We start from the raw sequence: 20757 nt of genomic DNA on the forward strand, positions 1-20757 counted from the left end.
CTAAGTGTGAGGTGATTCACTTTGGTAGGAGTAACAAAAAGATGGGGTACTGGGCTAATGGTCGGATACTTGGTAGTGTGGATGAGCAGAGGGATCTTGGTGTCCATGTACACCGATCTTTGAAAGTTGCCACCCAGGTAAATAGTGCGGTGAAGAAGGCATATGGCGTACTGGCTTTTATTGGTAGAGGAATTGAGTTCCAAAGTCCTGAGGTCATGTTGCAGTTGTATAAGACTCTGGTGCGGCCTCATCTGGAGTATTGTGTGCAGTTTTGGTCGCCGTACGATAGGAAGGATGTGGAGGCACTGGAACGGGTGCAGAGGAGGTTTACCAGGATGTTGCCTGGTATGGTAGGAAGATTGTATGAGGAAAGGCTGAGGCACTTGGGGCTGTTTTCATTGGAGAAAAGAAGTTTTAGGGGTGACTTGATAGAGGTGTACAAGATGATTAGGGGTTTAGATAGGGTTGACCATGAGAACCTTTTTCCACATATGGAGTCAGCTATTACGAGGGGGCATAGCTTTAAATTAAGGGGTGGTAGGTATAGGACAGATGTTAGGGGTAGATTCTTTACTCAGCGAGTTGTGAGTTCATGGAATGCCCTGCCAGTAGCAGTGGTGGACTCTCCCTCTTTATGGGCATTTAAACAGGCATTGGATAGGCATATGGAGGATAGTGGGCTAGTGTAGGTTAGGTGGGCTTGGATCGGCGCAACATCGAGGGCCAAAGGGCCTGTACTGCGCTGTATTCTTCTATGTTTTATGTTCTAAACCCATTTCAAACAGGGTATGCAGCATGTGGGGAGTGGGTGTGGGTTTAAAACTAGTTAGCTACTCTGTCAATAAATATATCAATCCCATCACTAAGTGGGCATCCTGCCTCAACAGTGTTGTTTGGAATAAATTCGAACATTAGTAAACTCAGTCAAAGAGCATTATCAGAAACAATTCATCAGTGCCTTCATTATGCTTTGAGTATCTGCATCATTTGCTGAAACATCAAGATTGTTGCTAAATGTATGATACCAGTATTTTTTTTGTAATGTGAGCACCATCTTGTGAAAAGTAAAGGCAAATCTGTCTCCCACTCTCAGAAAACTAATTTCCTTTATCGTCTGAGGGTAAAGCTCCCACCTAACCATGTTGGAATTTCACATCGGCAAATATTACCAGATGTAGAATTCCTCTTTTCCCATGGTATCCTTTCTTGCATTGTAAATGGGGAAAAAAAAATCATCCTATTCCGATATTCATCTTGTAGCATTAAAACTGCTGCTGCTAGTATTTGATAGGTAATAAAAAATAATTTAGCCTGGAGGATAGGGGATAAATGTTTGATAACATTGGTGGTTGTTAATAGACTGCAAGTAAAATTAATTGTGTTTTAGATCCCACTGGATGCAGATTTACAATTATCCTGAGCATTGGCAACACATCAGCTCACATTAAGGTCTGTTTAGAGACTTTGAGTAAAACTGGCTTTATAGTCATAATCCCAGTGGACGAAACTAGTTTACATTCCAAAAATCTGGCTTGAAATATTCAATACTTTAGAATGGAGTAACTGGAAATTTTGATTTTTACTGTTTGAGTAGGAAGTTTTAAGAAGGAAGGGCAGAGGGGAGGTTAAAAAAAAACCTTTTCCCTCACACCTCTTAAAATTATATTTTTGGGTTGAAGATTTCAAAACCTTCTGGTTAGAAGTTACTTTCAGTTCAGTAAGATTATCTCTCAATGGGGAAGTGTATTGTTTAAAGACCTTTGGCTTTACTGACTTTAATAATAATCTATGAATCTCCGTTGGAATTTTCATATCACTTTTTGTGATAATACCACTGAAGTACCTCCTGTAGTGAGAGTAGGAATTTGAAACATAGAGTTGAAGAGGAAAAGGATTCCGGAATTAAAGTAGCTTGAAAACAAATGAAGGCATTTCATTATTAATGTGGTCCTTATCTTTCATTTTACTTTTTGTGATCTTTTGACTGCAGCATAGAACCTTCTGTGTATCGTACACTGTATCTGCCTGGAATGTGTTAGATATACATTCTGTTTGCATCATTGCATTTATGGGAGGTTTGGTTGAGGTGAGCTGTTTTGAATTGGATAATTTTAGTTTGTTTTGTAAAACCTTTACCAATGTGTTTACATTTACATGACCCTTATGTGTATTTGTTTTTAATAGTTGGGTGCGTGAGTTTTTGAATGAAGAGAACCAAGGTCTGGACATATTGGTGGAATACCTTTCATTTGCACAGTACGCAGTTACGTAAGTGCCCTTTTCTAATCACTTGACAGCAAACTGTAACTAACACTTTTTCAATTAGGAGCTAGAAAAAAACTCGATGAAAATAGTTATTTTTCTATTGAAACTGCCAGTAACTTCCAGAGTCTGTACGTGTACAGAGTAATGCAAAACTTCAGAAGTTGTTGAAACTGCTCCTACTCCTCTCCAGGGAGACACGCACACAGTTGTGCCTGGCAAAATTGATATCAGTAAAGAAAAATGTGCTGGAGAAATTTGTTAAACCAAAGGTTACAAGCCCCTAATAGTCTGCATCCTCCAGTTTTCCCAAAAGGCAACTAACAAGACTTGGTCTTCCAGAATTCTAGACCCAAGAATAGGCCTGATGAATGGGAAGGTAGTAAATGTAATCCTGCTATTTAAGGAAGGGTGGGGAGACATGTGGATAAATATATGCCAGATTACCTGACATCAGTCATAGGGAAATTGTTGGACTCTGGACTCTATTAGGGGCATGGTAATAGGGCACTTAGAAAGTCATTAATATAATTAAACAGAGTAAACATAGACATATGAAAAGAAAATCATGTTTGATAAATATATTAGCATTTTTGAGGCTCTAACTAGCTGTGTGGGTTCAGGACAATCAGTGAGTATAGTGCATTGGATTTTGAAAAACATTTGCTAGCCATTGGCTGCCAACCTGTTACTTAAAGTTAGGGTTTATGGGATATCAGGGAGAATGGATTGAATTAATGGACTGAAAGGAGAGGGATAAAGAGGTTACTTTCTGGTGGGCAGTCTAACTAGCAGGGCATCACAAAGATTAATGCAAAGGTTACTCATCTATATCAATAACTTAGGTAGGGAAAGTGAGTCTGCTGTGTTCAAATTTGCTGATGATGCTTTCCAGCTAAGATTGTAAGCTGTGTGGAGGGTGTAAAGAGATAAGAGACAAGCTGAGCAAGTGGACAAAAATATGATGGAATATAGTATAGAGAAGTGTGAAGTTATCCAGTTTAGAAGGAAAAATGTTTTTCCTCAAAGCGTGGCATAGTGGCTCACAGGTTAGCAGTGCTGCCTCAGCGCCAGGGATCTGGGTTCAATTCCCCTTTTGGGTGACTGTGTGGAGTTTGCACGTTCTCCCTGTGTGTTTCCTCCAGGTGCTCCGGTTTCTCCCCCAATCACAAAGATGTGCAGGTCAGGTGACTTGGCTATGCTAAATTGCTCATAGTGTGAGGTGCATTAGTCAGAGGGAAATAGGTCTGGGTGGGTTACTCTTTGGAGGGCTGGTTGAGCCAAATGGCCTGTTTCTACATTGTAGGGAATCTAATCTTTTTTTAAAAAAAGTGCTTTAAACTTCCTATTTTGCTGAGTGAACATTTTCAGTGTGATTGGCTGCTTATCCACTTGATGACATTTAATAAGGTTGCATACCAAGACATCCTCTTGACTTGTGCCAGATTTAAAATGCCATTTGGAAAGGGGTAAATCATTTCCAAAGATTGTTGATTTTTTTGTGTGCAGGTTATTGTTTTGGCATTCAGCAGCAAGAGTGTTGCTGCATCGCTAATCTCAAAATCACACCTTTTGTTTTCCAAATAATGCCTAAGAACATTTTACAGGCTTTATTCAGTAATCATACACTACTTAGAAACATATCCTGCTAAAGATTGCATGTGTCTAATCATGTTTGCAGATGACTCCAAAATTGGAGGTGCAGTGGGCAGTGAAGAAGGTTACCTCAGAGAACAATGGGATCTTGATCAGATGGGCCAATGGGCTGAGGAGTGGCAGGTGGAGTTTAATTCAGATAAATGCGAGGTGCTGCATTTTGGAAAAGCAAATCTTAACAGGACTTATACACTTAATGGTAAGGTCCCAGTGAGTGATGCTGACCAAAGAGACCTTGGAGTGCATGTTCATAGCTCCTTGAAAGTAGAGTCACAGGTAGCGAAGAAGGCATTTGGTATGCTTTGCTTTATTGGTCAGAATATGGAGTATAGTAGTTGGCAGGTCATGTTGCGGCTGTACAGGATGTTGGTTAGGCCACTTTTGGAATATTGTGTGCAATTCTAATCTCCTTCCTATTGAAGGGATGTTGTAAAACTTGAAAGTGTTCAGAAAAGATTTACAAGGATGTTGCCCGGGTTGGAGGATTTGAGCTAAAGGGAGAGGATGAATAGACTGGAGTGGCTTTCTATGGAGCGTTGGAGGCTGAAGGGTGACCTTATCAAGATTTATAAAATCATGAGGGGCATGGATAGGATAAATAGAGAAATTCTTTTCTCTGGGGTGGGGGAGTCCAGACCTAGAGGGCATAGGTTTAGGGTGAGAGGGAAAAGTACAATTATAACATTTAAAAGGCATCTGGATGGGTACATGATTAGGAAGGGTTTAGAGGGATTTTGGCCGAGTGCTGGCAAATGGGATTAGATTAGGTTAAGATATCTGGTCGGCATAGACAAGTTGGACGGAAGGGTCTGTTTCCGTGCTGTCCATCTCTATGACACTATATGGTAGGAACAGGGACAGTACATAACTTATTGGGTACAAATGTACTTCAGGTACAGGGTTAAAAATGCTGATGTAAGTATTGTGATGATATGATTTATGAGATGTGAAACTTTTGCCCTTCTAGTATTGTCTATATTAATGTAACTATATGTCTGCATGATTTATATTTAAGATTAGCTAAAAATTAAAAGTGAGAAAGTAACTTCTTATTGCTATAACATAACGATTGTCATCCTCTGTTTGGTTAGATTATTTAGGTAGTATTAATAATTTGCCCAGGGAGCAAAGTCCAATTAAAACCACTTGCCTCCCATTCCAGGATTTATTAAAATCAGGCTGAACTGCCATATACACTCTGGGATTTATCCATTAGATAGATAACCTTTTGTTGTTTAGTGTCAGACAGGTTTGACATATTTTTGACTAATGAAGGCATATTTTTTAAAATCTAGTTTTTGTAATTTGACTTCAGATTTGATTTTGAAAGTGTGGAAAATAATGTGGAGAATGCAGTGGACAAATCCAAACCTTGGAGCCGGTCCATTGAGGACTTACATCGAGGTAGTAATCTGCCTTCTCCAGTTGGTAACACCCTGGCCCGCTCTTCCAGGCATTCAACATTACGGTAGGCCGACATCAGAAAAACGTCTATTCTTTCAACTAGGGATTTGATCATAATTTTATGCAGGTCTCTTTATGGGGAAAGCCTCATTCTGACATCCTTGCAGGCTGAAACATACTGGTTAAAGGATCATAAACCCACTAAATGTTTTAAATGATTTTCCATCTTGCTAATTCAACCTGCAAGTTCCTACGTAAATGTTAGTAGATTTGTTTTGCAGCTGAGTGTGCATACATTGTACTAGGAGGACAATTTTTTTTAATGTTTCAAACCTTGCTTCATACCTTTATTTTCTCTAATCTGTACCGCTGCAGAGCCAACCCTGTGTTTCTCAACGAAACATTGTGCACCACTGCAGCCAGCGTTTGTCTTTGGCAAGTGAGAATAAGTTCCTTACTGGTTGAGTTGGTTGGTCAAGCTCAACTTTTCCCTTCCTTAGTTTGTTTTATCCTCAAAGGTTGCCCCTCCCACTTCTGGCCAGATAGGCTAAGGGAGTTGAGGAATAATTTTCCTGAGATAAACTTGTTCCCAAGAATGTTTTGAGGGTTGAACCCTGCCAACCCCAGATATTAGTCCAGAGCTGGGAATCTAATGTTGAAATAAAGTGGAGAAATCAGTAACAAAAGGTGACAAAAAACTCCAACTTCTAATACTTACAATGACAGTGACTTATTGTGAATGATGTAAAGTTGTTGTAGTCCGAGAGGAGGGCTTTCTCATTAGTGAGAGATGACCGATGTTGAATTTGACTTGGGGGGGTCACCACACCTTGGGCTTTTGGGGCGGGGGGGATGTTGATAAGTATGAAACCTATTTGGTGACCTCAGCCAGTGTGGGAATTGAACCCACACTGTTGGTGGCACTCTACTTTGCATACCAGTCATACAGCTAACTGATCCCTAAACATAAGTTATTCTAAGTAATCCTATTACAAATTGCACCAATCATTGGTCATCACAGTGCATTAGAGGATTTACATTGCTAATTCTAATAAGTTATAGACACAATAACTTATTCTATTCATACCACTTCTCCTGAAACTATCCTCATTCTAGGTTTTGTTCTTGCAGAGTTTGCTGCTGTGATGAAATGAGTTTGAGCCTTTATGTTGGTTGTGCTGAACTAAAATCTTTACTGATCAGCGGTTATTGCTCAATGTAAAGTGAGATAAACCTTTGGAAGATCAACAATGGTGCATAAGCATTCAATATGACTGCAACTAAAGGCTTGCCAAGATCTGTGAATCCTACATATGCTTTTCACATCAGCTAAGGAACAGTTGTATTTATCTACCAGTCACTGGATTAGTTTGTTTCTAAGTTGCTGTTAAAATCTACAGTATGATCTTTAAAGCGTATTCTAAAAGGCACCATTGTTCTGTAGTGAATAGAAAACATCATCCCAGAGTTCTGTCTAGCACAGACATCTCTAACATGTGAGCCATTGCAATTTCAATTATTAAGGTGACAACCCAGAAGCATATAATGTGGTTTTACAATTTACATTTAATCTTTACCTTTCACATTGCCAGTTATTATATTTAAATGATTGTATTTTACTGTTTACATTAATGTTAAATAGGCTGTTTTTTTCATATTGCTTTACTTTATAATCTTTTTAAAAATATTTTTATTGAAAAGGTTTTCTTTACAAATTTATAAAATTACAAAGATATGACAAATTAAAATTATGACAACCATAACAATAATAACCTACTCTACAGAACAAATCAAAACTGAACTAACTACAACTCAATAAATAAATAACAGTGCTCAGCCCAACAAAACCATCACTCCCAACGTTCGAGACCAATAATTATTACACCCACGTTTGTTCAAAATTCTTCATCTCAGGGCATCAGGTTCACTAAACCAAACCATCATGGCTAAACTAAGGCCCTAATTAAAATGGCAGACAGATCTGCTTCCAGGTAATTCAAAAAAAGCTACCATGTCTTATAAAAGTTTCCCATTTTTTGGTGCACCATATTTGTGAGAAAATCCAAAGGGATGCATTCCATAATTAACTTACGCCACCCCGACAGACCTGTGGGGGTTCTCAGACATCCAGCATATCAGAATATTCTTCCTCTCACAAAAAGTGAAGATGTTAAAAAGCTTTCTCCCATGTACATCTAAGGAAGCTAAATTTGGCAAACCCAGGGGAAGAGAGACTGGGACCACCTTCACTTCGATCCCCAAGACCCTCTCTATTGCTCTTGCCACAGTGCTCCAATATCTACAAAGCTTATGGCATGACCACAAATAATGGGTGAGGATACCTGTGATTAGTTTACATTTGGGGCACATTGAAGATGCTCCCTCCTTAAATTTTGAAAGATGATCTGGTGCCAGATGAACTCTATGAAGAATCTTTAACTGCAGAGCTTGGGTCCTATTACAGATTGAAATCTTCCTCACATTCTCACAGATATCCTCCCAAGTTTCCAAAGTGATCTCAACTCCTAACTCCTTCCCAGACCTCCCAATTTCACTCGATTTCACCCAAGCAACCTCCCCTCAACAGATGATACAAAATAGGTAAAAATAATGACTGCAGATGCTGGAAACTAGATTCTGGATTAGTGGTACTGGAAGAGCACAGCAGTTCAGGCAGCATCCGAGGAGCAGTAAAATTGATGTTTCAGGCAAAAGCCCTTCATCAGGAATAAAGACAGAGAGCCTGAAGTGTGGAGAGATAAGTGAGAGGAGGGTGGGAGTGGAGAAAGTAGCATAGAGTATAATAGGTGAGTGGGGGAGCATTGTCCCCATGACTTGTCCTACCTGCCTATCTTCTTTTCCCCCTATCTTCTTTTCCACCTATCCACTCCACTCTCCCCCCGCCCCCGATCTATCACCTTCATCCCCTCCCCCAATCACCTAGTGGTTCCAGCACCACTAATCCAGAAGATGATACAAAATACTCAGAGTGCTCCTAGAATGAAGCACCCACTCTATGCATCAGATCTGTAACACTCTGTCAATAACTTAGTCTCTTTTCAGATAAAATCTGTAATTTGGAAGAAATGAAAGAGGTCCCTACTCAATAGTCCATACTTAAGGATTATTTGATCAAAGGACATCATAGTTTCACCCTCAAACAGATCCCCTAAACAAGAAACTCCCCTGTTCGCCCAGAGTTGAAACCCGGGGTTCATTGTCCCTGGCCAGAAACCTGGCATGCCAACTATGGGAATAAGAAAAGATGTTTTACACATATTACCCTCCATCCGCCTCATTGCCCTCCACGCTTTGACAGTGTTGGTAACTATTGGATTACAGCAGTGTTCCACAACTATCCTCATTTAGTCTAAAACCAACAGTTTGATAAGAGAACACTTCGCTTGAGAGGCCTCAATGTCCATCCATATTGATGCCGAGTCCGCACATGCCCAATCACTTATGAAAGATAAAAGGGAACTTAATTGATGCCTTCTAATATCCGGGAGGTCCATTTTTCCCAACTACTTTTTAATCTTTTTAAAGAAAATGTTTACTCTACCCCCATTCTTTTCTTTCCCTTTCTAATTTTATCCTATCATCCCTGAGAATCTGTGAATTGTGCCGGGTGTGGTTCTTTGGGCAGAGCACCTTACCTCAGTGGCAATTCACAAGCAACCAGTTCTTTTGAGAGTTGATCAGTTTAGAGCAAGGATAACATGCTGGATTTAGCAGAAAGGCCTGGGGACAGCTCAGTGATGCCGTTCTAGCATACAACCTAAATTTCAACTGAAAAGAGAAGGCTGGGCCAATAGAAGTCTTTAAAATTCTGAAAGGTTTCTACAGAGAAATCAGAGCAAAATGTTTACATGTGGGGTAGAGCAAAAGAGAAGCTATCATTTTAAAATAGTAGTGAAGAATTCAGGCAGGGAATTCAGAAGGAACCTCTTTACCTAAGGAATGGTGAGAATGTGGAAATCAATAACACTAACATGGTTGAGGCAAATAGTATAGTTCATTTTTAAGCTAGAAAAACTTGTAAGGGGGAAGCAGTTACTGGGCTGTGTGCTGACACAAATATGTGAGGAAGAGTTGGAGATGCTCATGTGGAATACACATATCTTCAGACTGGAGAAAGGGAGGACTGCAGATGCCGGTGATCAGAATCGAGAGTGTGGTGCTGGAAAAGCACAGCAGGTCAGGCAGCATTGAAGGAGCAGGAGAACTGACGTTTCGGGCAAAAGTCCTTCAACAGGAATGAAGGGCTCTTGCCTGAAACGTCGATTCTCCTGCTCCTCGGGTGCTGTCAGACTTACTGTGCTTTTCTAGTACCATGCTCTTGACTCATATCTTCAGACTGGTTGGGCAGAGGACCTGCTTCTGGGTTGTATATTCTATATAATTCTACAAAACCCACAGCTAAAGAGTTGTTCAGTCAGGGAAAATCATTAATTCTTCTTGAATGTATTACCCCTTCTCCTGTTGTTGCACTTATTTACCTAAACAAAGTGCTAATGAAAGGACCAATCCCAACTTGGCTTTGTGTAAATAATTTTATGCAAGAGGATAAGTCAGTGTTCTTGGAGTTTGGAACTTGATCATTCATGACTATCTTTCTCTTTGTAATTCACGAAACTTCTCTACACTGGAACGAGGTCAAACATGTGAACTGACATGTAGCAAATTGCAATTGAGATTTTGATTATGACTTGTATTTTAACCATGTGAAATTATGAAAGCATTCGTTGTTTGGGAGCAATATTGTAGTGTAAAGGCATTAGAAGAGGCAGACGATGATGTAAACTGCAGCAGTGATTTAAAGCATATTGGGGATATTATCGAGTTAAGAACTGCAATGAGCCAAAATGTGTTGACTCATTCTAGCATTGCGCCAGTAAACCACAGGAGTGTTCTTTTAGTCTGCTTTAGTTTACTTCATAGTTAAGTCATTGTACTTCTGTTTCCTGTACTGAATAACTTACTTAAAGGATCTCTACCGAAAATACAAATGCAGAGTAGCAGAAGGCCATCTTCTGCAGTCTTCCAGAGACATTCAATATTACTTTGAGGGAAGCTAAACGTATCATACAAATAGCCTCTATCTTTGATTTGTGCAGTGGTGTAAAGCATATTTGAGAAACATTAACACACTTTTTAAAGAAAACTTATGATTGCCAGAAAATTGAGTTTTTAAGTTTACTACCTGTAACATCGAATGGAGCAGTGAAAATCATGAGTGACGTGAAGTTGTTTTTGTCTGATTCATAACGTAAGCTTTTTCCTGTAATTTTGAAGTTATTTAGAAAATTAAACCTCTCAAAAGATTCTTCCTAATTTTTATTTAAACATGAAGTGAAAACAGTTCAGAGCCATGTAAAAGTTTTGTCACATTGCATACAAACTGTGTGAATGGTGCAAAACCATTTTTTTATTTTGAAGATCATATTTAACTATTTGCTTGTAGCCCTTTGATACTTCATATAGTAAGCTTCACTTGAACAGTGTCAATCATTTGATAGTGACGTTTGAGTGAGGTGAACTTAGGTTCAAGTGCCACTCTGAAGGCATGCACATAATTCCAGGGTGCCATTTGGGTGAGAACTTGTCAAAGATTTCCTCTATCAGACATGATATTAATCCAAAGCGCCTTCTGCTCGCTCAAGTAGCTATGAAACAGTCCTATTTGAAGATGAGCAGGGCAGTTTTCATAGTGTCCAGGATAACATTTATTCTCTAACCAACGATACATGAAATAACAGGTTGTCTGGTCAATCTTATTCTGTTTGTAGGACCTTGCTGTGCATAAATTAACTACCATATTTTCTCATGTTATGATTGTGACCATGACCAGAGTTTCAGTCTTCAAGGTTGTAAAATTGGACACTATACCACATTGTCATTTCTGCTTCTCACTACCTGTTGATGCAATTTTGCAAATGACAGGGAAGGCCCTGAAGACACTTGTGTCTTGTTAAAGTGCCAACATGTTTTATTTATGTGTTATTTCCTGGAGAAAATAGACCGTGTGGATTCCTGAGGTGTAAATCAGGATGGGTACCTGGTGATCGTAGCTCATTGAATACTTGTCATGAACACCAAGCCATTGCTTCTTCTGACCAACGTCCCTGAATGCTTCAAGGCCACCAGTCACCTTAACCCTTCATCCACACAAGTCGCCTTTGACAAACCAGTATCAAGCCCACTCTCAGACCAAATCTCACACCACTTCAGCATTTTCACACTTTACTTTGGAACTCAGGGATGCTTATGATTTGTGTGCTTCTGCTTGGTTCCTTTGCATACAGGGCCATACATGTACCTATGTAGGATATATCTTACTTTCTCAGCACTCGACAACTTTCTGCTTACTTTGAGGCTGCCAGCCTCCATCCAGTTCCCAGTGTTTTTTCAATGCACCATTACTGATTCAGCACTGACTTATGGACCTACCAATCTCTGTGTAGCTCACATTGCTTTTAAATTCAGGGGAAGAAGTAGGCAACTTGTCACAGTGGGGAGCACTGAACATTCAAGGGGGTGGACATGTCACATTGCGACACAATACTATGTCAATCACAACTTGCAGCATGTGCCAGCAATTTATGCTGCAAGCATACTGTACAACTTCCAAGCATATGGCCATGTCTAAAAGTCTTGTGCATAGTAGGATTAGGGGAGATCACAGTCAAGGGTACCACCATAGTGATTAAAGGGCTCATCTGATTCCAGTCCAGGGAATGGCCATGGTTAGTCAACTCTTTGTCTTCCCAGAGATCAGGCAACTATGGCCTACAGGCTGGAGAATTGGGTCATGCTATGTTTGGCAGGTTCAAATACAACTATTCTGGGAATTATAGGTAGTCTCTGTGTGCTGTTGAGACATCACTATGGTTGTGGGCTGTTGTCTTTAGGCGTTATCCTCTCAAATCAGGGAATTAGCCCACAGTCTATTTTGGGCATTTTGTCAGTAATGCTCCAGGCCTTATCAGGGTGCAGTCTATGGTGTACTTGGGAGAGTGGCAACCCCAGTCTGGGGCTGAGCTTAATTGTACTAACTTTGTGAAGAAATGGTGATAGATAATGGGCAACTGAAGAGAGAGGGTGGGACCTCATAATGAATCAGAGGGGACTGGGAGTTGCAGACATTTGGGTTCGCACAGGTCACCGTAATTCTGGCCTACACATGAGGAGGGACATGGGACTCTGGAAATAAACTGAGGACATTAATAGTTTTGTAGACAATAGACAATAGGTGCAGGAGTAGGCCATTCTGCCCTTCGAGCCTGCACCACCACTCATTATGATCATGGCTGATCAACCTCAATCAGTATCCTGTTCCTGCCTTATCTCCATAACCCTCGATTCCACTATCCTTGAGAGCTCTATCCAACTCTTTCTTAAACGAACCCAGAGACTGGGCCTCCACTGCCTTCTGGGGCAGAGCATTCCACACAGCCACCACTCTCTGGGTGAAGAAGTTTCTCCTCATCTCTGTCCTAAATGGCCTACCCCTTATTTTTAAGCTGTGTCCTCTGGTTCAGGACTCGCCCATCAGCAGAAACATGTTTCTTACCTCCAGAGTGTCCAATCCTTTAATAATCTTATACGTCTCAATCAGATCCCCTCTCAGTCTTCTAAACTCAAGGGTATACAAGCCCAGTCGCTCCAATCTTTCAACATAAAATAGTCCCACCATTCCAGGAATTGACCTCGTGAACCTACGCTGCACTCCCTCAATAGCCAGAATGTCTTTCCTCAAATTTGGAGACCAGAACTGCACACAATATTCCAGGTGCGGTCTCACCAGCGCCCTGTACAATAGTTTCATAAAAGGATTCAACTGAAAATAGGCCAACACCGATTTAGTAATACCATCATGTGACTTCAATTTGACTGTTACTAACAGGTCATACATTATCTAAGAATATGCATTTAAAATTATGGCCTTATGACCAGTGCGTCATGTTTGCTACATGCCTCCTCCTCATGTCAGCTAACCAACCTGGAGAGTAATGAGAACAACGCTCTTAAATGTGAGAGCTGATGTTCCCATTTCACAACCATTTGCATAGCTGGGACTGGAAGCTGTCACATACACACTGAGCTCTAAGTACGCAAGGATCAGGAAGGGAGACATTTCTTTGGTAGGTGGCCATCATGGTGGCTTACTGACAGAATTCTAGTTGTAACATAGTGTGAAAACCTTTGTTGTACAACATACATTTGGAAAAATGGTACAAACTCCGAGCTCTCGCATGGAGATTGTTGAGTCCTTGGTGCAACTATGAATGTAGTGCAGATCGAGATGGGGATTACTGCTTCATCAGCAAACTAAACGACAACAGTAACCTCCAACAGCTGCCAAGCAGCTTGTAGTGAAGATCCCCAAACGAGACTGATGAAGCCCTGCATCTGCAGGCCTTACTGTCATTTTCTTAATTGCCTAAAAGACCGTGTAGGCATCAATTAAGGATATTCTGGGCCACTTCCTCTGAACTGTCATCTGCTAGTGCAGGACTTGCACTCAGAAGGACTGGGTATTTCAGAAGTGACGATAGGTAGGTGTGAGATTTACCCCATCCCACCTGGAGATAAATTAGACCCTCGCGGGCAACTTCAAGGCCTCAACCTGCAATTGCTGATGTTCACGCAGCAGTAAGAAAGGGAGGGGTAGCATCTCTCAGGTCTTCTGTGCTGAGTAAAGGGCCCAACTGGATCCATCTCCATCATATGCTTCTGATCTCTTTCCCCCCACCCCCCCACCCCCCCAACCACCACCACCACCACCACCCTCACCAACCACACCCCAGATCACCCACCCTTGCCATTGACCCCCTCAATATAATCCCCATCCCACACTCACCTCTCTGGGGGGCTCCATTGATGAATCTAGGTAGTGGAGAGCTTTCATCCTCTGCTACAGGATTTCTTCTTGGTGAAGGCCAACTTAGACCAACGGCTTGAGGCTGCGTCAGTAAGTATCTGATTGGCTAGCAAGAGACCTTACTCTGTGCACAATATTTGAAGCAATTAATTCTCAGGTTGTGGGTGTCTTGTAAGGACAGCATTTATTGGTTGTCTCTGTTTGCACTTGAATGTAATGGCAAGCTGCCAGGATAAGCCCTGGCAGATGCTCCCACAATGCTATTCTGTAAGAAGCTCCAGGAATTTGACCCAACCTAAGGAAGGGATGACCATATCTAGCCATGTCTGGATAGCCGACAGTTTGGAGGGTTTGTTGGAGTTGGTGATGTTCTCCTGTGTGAGCAGTTGTTGTCTTTCTTGATAGTGGAGGTCGCATGCACAGAAAAAGCGATTAGGAGTGAATGGTGGCATATCCTGTACAATGATAAATATTGCGTGCAACTCTGGTCTCCCTCCTATTGGAAAGATTTTGTGAAACTAGAAAGGGTTCAGAAAAGATTTACGAGGATGTTGCCAGGGTTGGAGGATTTGAGCTATAGGGAGAGGCTGAATAGACTGGGGCTGTTTTCCTTGGAGGGTCAGAGGCTGAGGGGTGACCTTTATAGACGTTTACAAAATCATGAGGGGCATGAATAGGGTAAATTGACAAGGTCTGGAGTGGGGGAGTCCAGAACTAGAGAGCATAGGTTTATGGTCAGAAGGGAAGAATTTAAAAGGGACCCAAAGGGCAACTTATTCACTCAGAGGGTGGTGCTTATATGGAATGAGCTGCTAGAAGCGGTGGCGGAGGCTGGTGCAATTGCAACATTTAAAAGGCATCTAGATGGGTATATGAATAGGAAAAGTTTAGAGAGGTGTGGGCCAAGTACTGGCAAATGTGACTAGATTAAGTTAAGATATCTGGTCGGCATGGACAAGTTGGACTGATGGATCTGTTTCCATGCTGTACATCTCTATGACTCAGTGCAGCTCATTCACTCGTTGCTAATAGAAATCATACATATAGAAGTACAATGGTTTTCTCAATGCTTGTTTAATGGTTTGTTTTTTTTTTCATGTAGGAAAGCCCTTAAGCCAGAATTGCTAATTTTTTTCTGCTTTGTTTAATTTTGTATTTTCGAGTATATTCTAGCAAACATATACTGTTCTCATAATTGTAGTCATATACGGTGTTACTAGGAAGTACAATGTTGGTTATTTTGCCTTAAAGTACCTCCAAGCCTGAACTATTTGCTGAGGGCTATAATATGATGTTGTCCAGTTTCTTATTGTCTGAATCCTGAAGCTATAATGTTGTGGAGAAACATTTCGATCCTTGTTGATTTAGTTGATGCTCATATGTTGTACCTATATAATATGAATTTTTTTTTGTTTTATTCACAATTTCAATGTTTTAAGTATCTTTGCATTATCCACTTTTAGATTCAACACTTTACCAAGCAGAAGGACGCTGAAGAATTCTAGATTAGTGAGCAAGAAAGATGATGTTCATGTCTGCATCATGTGCTTGCGTGCAATCATGAACTATCAGGTACACTACAAGTTTTCCGTTGTTTTAATACTTTATTACTTTGTCCTGTCCACTTACAATGAATGCAGAGAAGATTTAAATAAACAATTGTGCCTATTTGCCATAAGCCTTGTACATCTACTGAACAAAATAGAGGCTTGACTTCATTTATCATTATGTCTGCATTCTCATAAAACTAAATGTAGTTGCCTTTAATATATATAAAACTATGTAAAACAGGGCACCAAAATAAACTTTAGACCTGAATGTCACATTAGAATCTGTTGTTTCCAGCCTCAGACTTGAAATCTTCTGTCTTCAACAGATTTCATTGTTGTTAATTGTGTCAGTTTTTTTCGTAAACCTGTAGGCCTGAGGACTCTGTGACAACCTTAGGAAATTGCTGGTTTTGGTTTTGAGCTGTGCTGGACCCCACTTACTAACCATTGCCTCAGTCCAGTTTGTAACTCCTGAGTAAATTGATTTTGATGTTACCATGATTGCTTCAAATACTCGGGCAGTGCTGATTGATTTTCCACTGCAGGTCACCTCTGAAGATCTGGGGTGGTGTCGTGGTGACAAAAGTCTGAAATAAGATATTTGGGCATAGGGTGTAGCTACCATCTAGGCCAATCTAAAGAATCTTGAGAATGATATTTGTTGGTTTTGGGCTGATTTGGACACTGCTCCTGGAAGTTTTCCATCTTTCCAAAAGTGTTCAAAATATCAGGAAATCAAAAACAGTGTGTCATAATCTTTCTGGAGGAAATATCTTGAAGTACTTAATGTTCAATTGTCTTTCTGTGGAAACTAATCTTTCTGTCATTACGTCTTTAAGAAAGTCCAACATGTTTATTCAATAATTCATATGCAACAAATATGCAAGGAGGATTTATAATCCGAAACTTTATCCATGATCAACCTTTCTTGCCTTGGAGAACAATCAAATTTTCATACATACTTTCAATCAGATATGCAATCAGAATCCACTGATTAAATTGAAACTATACATTTTGTACAACTTATTAGTTATAATTTCCAAATGGCTACCAGACTTGGAGACTTGCAGCAAAACGCAACATGGCTTCTGAAAATCAGACTCCCGATAACACAACTTCTATTTACAATGAGATGGAATGCGTAACCTTTCTTTAATGGCTCACTATACCAAGCTCATGAGGTATTGGATATTGAAGTAGTTTCTCTGCAAGTGTTAATCTAGCATTTTCTGGACAACACCTTTTGAGGCATTATAAATTATACTGACTATTGAATAAAATGTTCATAACGGTGGTCTTTCATTCATACACAGTGATGTTGTCCCTTTCATTGCAGTATGGCTTTAACATGGTCATGTCACATCCACATGCTGTTAATGAAATTGCTCTGAGTCTGAACAATAAGAATCCTAGGTAAGATATCCTTCTCACTTGAAAACACATTGTGACTTAACACTATTTCAGAAAAATGTATATGGTACTATATAGATTGAATAGTTACTTTTTCGAATTTTATGTATCATTGAGTAGAATAGGATATTTATTATCTTATTCACTGGATGAAAATAGGTGCTATAAATGGGCACTGTGCTAATAATACAGTAGTTGTTTGAAAACCCAATTCTAGCATACAATTCTTATCAGACTTGCGAATTGCAGTAATTTTACCTTTCCTGAAGGTGGTAAAATAAACACTTACGAATTTAGTACTCAAATACTAATTGGACGCAGTTTTCATGGAGCAATGTATGTAGGCTTCACAAAACCACTGCCATTAAGGTCTGGAGGGGGTAGTTGATGGATAGCGGACATTTCCGGATGGCTCAGAAACTGTGAGCGAGAGTGTGTATAGATACTTAGATGTTGCACTGGAGATCCCGATGTCTGAGGTCCTATACTCACTCTCTGTCCCTCTCTTTGATCTGCACAGCTACATGACTGACTTCATTACTCCTGCAGACTAGCTAGATGTCCCTAACTAAACAGTTCCTTTTTCTTAGTGCTTTGTAGCAGCTATCCAGTTAAGGTAAAATCACACAGCATTTGCTATTTCAATCTGTGGTCCTCAGGGAATTATTGAATGAATTTTAATGTGTGTGTGGCTGAAACCTTGCAAAATAACCTACAATGTCTAATTTTTAGAATGTTTTAAAAGTCCCTTACAATCCTCCAGCAACAAGTGAACATTAAAAGATGGTATATCTTTTAAGTATCTTATAATCTTCAGAAATTAATTGTATACACTCAATTAGCTCATCACTTTTAGGAAAGGATATTATATCAAATATTATCCACCAAAATGCCTTGTAGATGAATAACTTTAAGTGGCAGCCAGCCCTTTAATAATACTGTGGGCAGCCATTTTAACAAGAAGTCACCACTTCAAAGATCCTGTCAGGACCCCCATGAAGATCTTTTTAGTGTCTGAAAGTGTGTCAAAAATTGCCACCAATGCATCTTGTCGCTCGATAAGTTATCATGTGTTTATATGTATCACTTTTTTAATGGGATATGTTGAATATTAATATTAGATGTTTCTTTTTTGAAGAAAAGAGGCTGAACTGCAATTTTTACAGAATTCAATTAAACCATTTCAATCATAAGTACCATTGTTGCTCAACACAGGAAACATTTATCTGTGAGCTCCTCAGTACAAAAGAAGTGGTGTAACCAGAGCCTTACTTATCCTGGTCCTTTTAATGATTTTTGTTTGTTGCTATTATAGGACAAAGGCTCTTGTCTTGGAACTTCTAGCAGCTGTTTGTCTTGTCAGAGGAGGACATGAAATAATCTTATTAGCATTTGATAATTTCAAAGAGGTAAGATACTTTTTCCCTGGAGAAAGGCAACATGGAGTATGATTTCAGTTTTTTTTAAAAACAAGATTCATCTTGCTTTACACTGAAGATTTTTTCCATCATTTCTTAGTCTAGTATGTTTGAAGTGTAAATGTCACACCTACATTTTATAAATTTGCCAATTTATTCTAAAGTAAGAGTTCGCAGACTCCAAGGTTAGCTTCTGACCACAGGCCATCGCGAGGACTGCTTTTTTCACCTCTGTAACATTGCATGATGTTGTCCCTGCCTCAGCCCATCTGTAGTTGAAATCCTCATTTGTACTTTCGTTACATCTAGTCAAAACCAATAATCCAGCTTCTGTAAACATAATGCCATCCAATACTCTGCTCCCTATGTCATTAGTTCCATCAAGACCTATTCCAGCCCTGAACCTTTTCATGTTTCTACTTATTCTTGTTTTTAAAATGCCCCTTTAAATCTATTTCTTAGACCAAGCGTTTTGTTGGTGACCCTGATATCTCAGAAGATGGTCCAGTGTTTAATTTTGCTTTATAATTTATTTGTGAAGTGGTTTGGGTCTATCTCTTGAGTACTAAAAAGAAAAGCTTCTGAAATGGAACAGATTTGTTCCCTAAACTATACTAGCGACAAATAACTATATTTTTAAGAAAATGACACAACTACCTTAAGAAAGAAAATCATTCACTGAATGTGAAAGTACCTGGTATGATCTGTTTGCCTGGATATTTGTTGACTGAATGTTTGCAAAGGAGGCCATTTCTCAAGAGCTTATTACTTATAAAGTATTATCTCAACTCTGATGAGTGCTGCAAAGACACTCCCCTCAGCAGCAGAGGTTGCATTCTCAGAAGGTCTTGGGTTTCTGTCCAGACTGCTCACTTAAATAACGACTCTCCTTTCTCTCAATTTTTTTTAAAAGTAGCAAGTTGACTCTTGGCTAAAAATGCAGAAAGAAATAAATATAGTAGGACTTTCCCACCTTGAGCCTAGAATTCTGTGATTGGCTCAGGTTGAAACTGCGCAAGAAGAAACATGCACCAAAAATCTTGAAGATCAGCTGTTTACATTTCTTTCTCAAGTTAGCCTTTTGTTTACTTCTAACAAAAGGCACTTTGTTGGTTTACAAATGCACCACTTCTTAAACTGCTTTGACACTCAGTACATTTTCTTCTTATGACAATAGTATGAAAATAAAAGGGTGTTACTAGCTCATGGATCCTTCATTTTGGATGTTAACCATGTGAGTCAGGAGCTGAACATGAGCTTTCATACAATGACCTAAAGAGGCCATAATTGATCAGTCAACATTTACCGACAGTTTATGTTCCTAAATTGTAAGTTCATTTAGTGCAATTTTTCAAGTTTTATATGTAGCAAAGCACTAGGTTAGATATGCAAAATAACAGAACAACTATGCTTTCACAAGGTGCTGATCCACATTTTCTGAGCCCAGCATATATTATTAGCACTACTGTTAGTGCCACTGGATTGGCGATATCTGAAATTAAGAACTATAGTGGTAGAGAATAATACTACTTTGTTTTTTTTATTGACCAGAAGCTTTTGTCCTGAGGCAGGACCATTTTAAAAAGAATTGCGTATCCTGGACTCAGTAAATGCAGGCACTGCCACATTGATCAGAAGTTTCTATAATTCTCATTATCTTTCCAAAGGATGACACTGGCATAATCAAAAGAAAAATGGGATCTTAAGGAATAAATAATTGTGGAGGAAATGATGACAAAGAAGTTAAGAGCATTCATGTCAGTAATAGGACAGAGTGTACTTAAAACTAACAAATGAGGGGATATGCTACAGGAGTTAGATGAAAGGACAAAGAATATTTGCATTCAACCAGTGATTCAGTATGTCATAAAATTCTCCATCTTTCCCCAAAGTTATTGCTTATGAACACTGTTTTGTTACATATACTACTTATTAATAAAGTAGTCCACTTAATAATCTTCTTTTCTGTAATGCAGAAATTTTGTCATGAAGTCAATTAATTTATTTGCAAATACAATATAATTGCACATACTTTCAAAGACCTTAGCAATATTGAAAATCATACAATAAATTATGACATTAAACTAAACTATGGCTTGTAGTTAAAGTGAGCAATTCAGAGTGGTACAACAATTAATGAAGCCTTTGCACTTTGCTGAATATGAGCTCATCT

The 20757-nt window shown here is 39.5% G+C and overlaps 1 protein-coding gene across 10 annotated transcripts in view; it reads left to right on the top strand.

The window, feature by feature from the left end:
* LOC140482230 (formin-like protein 2) overlaps positions 1-20757 on the top strand; it is a 266679-nt gene that overhangs the window by 190133 nt on the left and 55789 nt on the right. For all 10 annotated transcript variants that reach the window (XM_072579344.1, XM_072579343.1, XM_072579349.1 and 7 more), the window contains exons 5-9: positions 2185-2268; positions 5234-5386; positions 15670-15778; positions 17093-17169; positions 18482-18575. In XM_072579344.1, coding sequence (XP_072435445.1) covers positions 2185-2268; positions 5234-5386; positions 15670-15778; positions 17093-17169; positions 18482-18575 — 517 coding nt within the window. The remainder of the gene's footprint in view (positions 1-2184; positions 2269-5233; positions 5387-15669; positions 15779-17092; positions 17170-18481; positions 18576-20757) is intronic.

The sequence above is a fragment of the Chiloscyllium punctatum genome, chromosome 10, assembly GCF_047496795.1.
Source record: "Chiloscyllium punctatum isolate Juve2018m chromosome 10, sChiPun1.3, whole genome shotgun sequence".
NCBI classification, from domain to species: domain Eukaryota; kingdom Metazoa; phylum Chordata; class Chondrichthyes; order Orectolobiformes; family Hemiscylliidae; genus Chiloscyllium; species Chiloscyllium punctatum.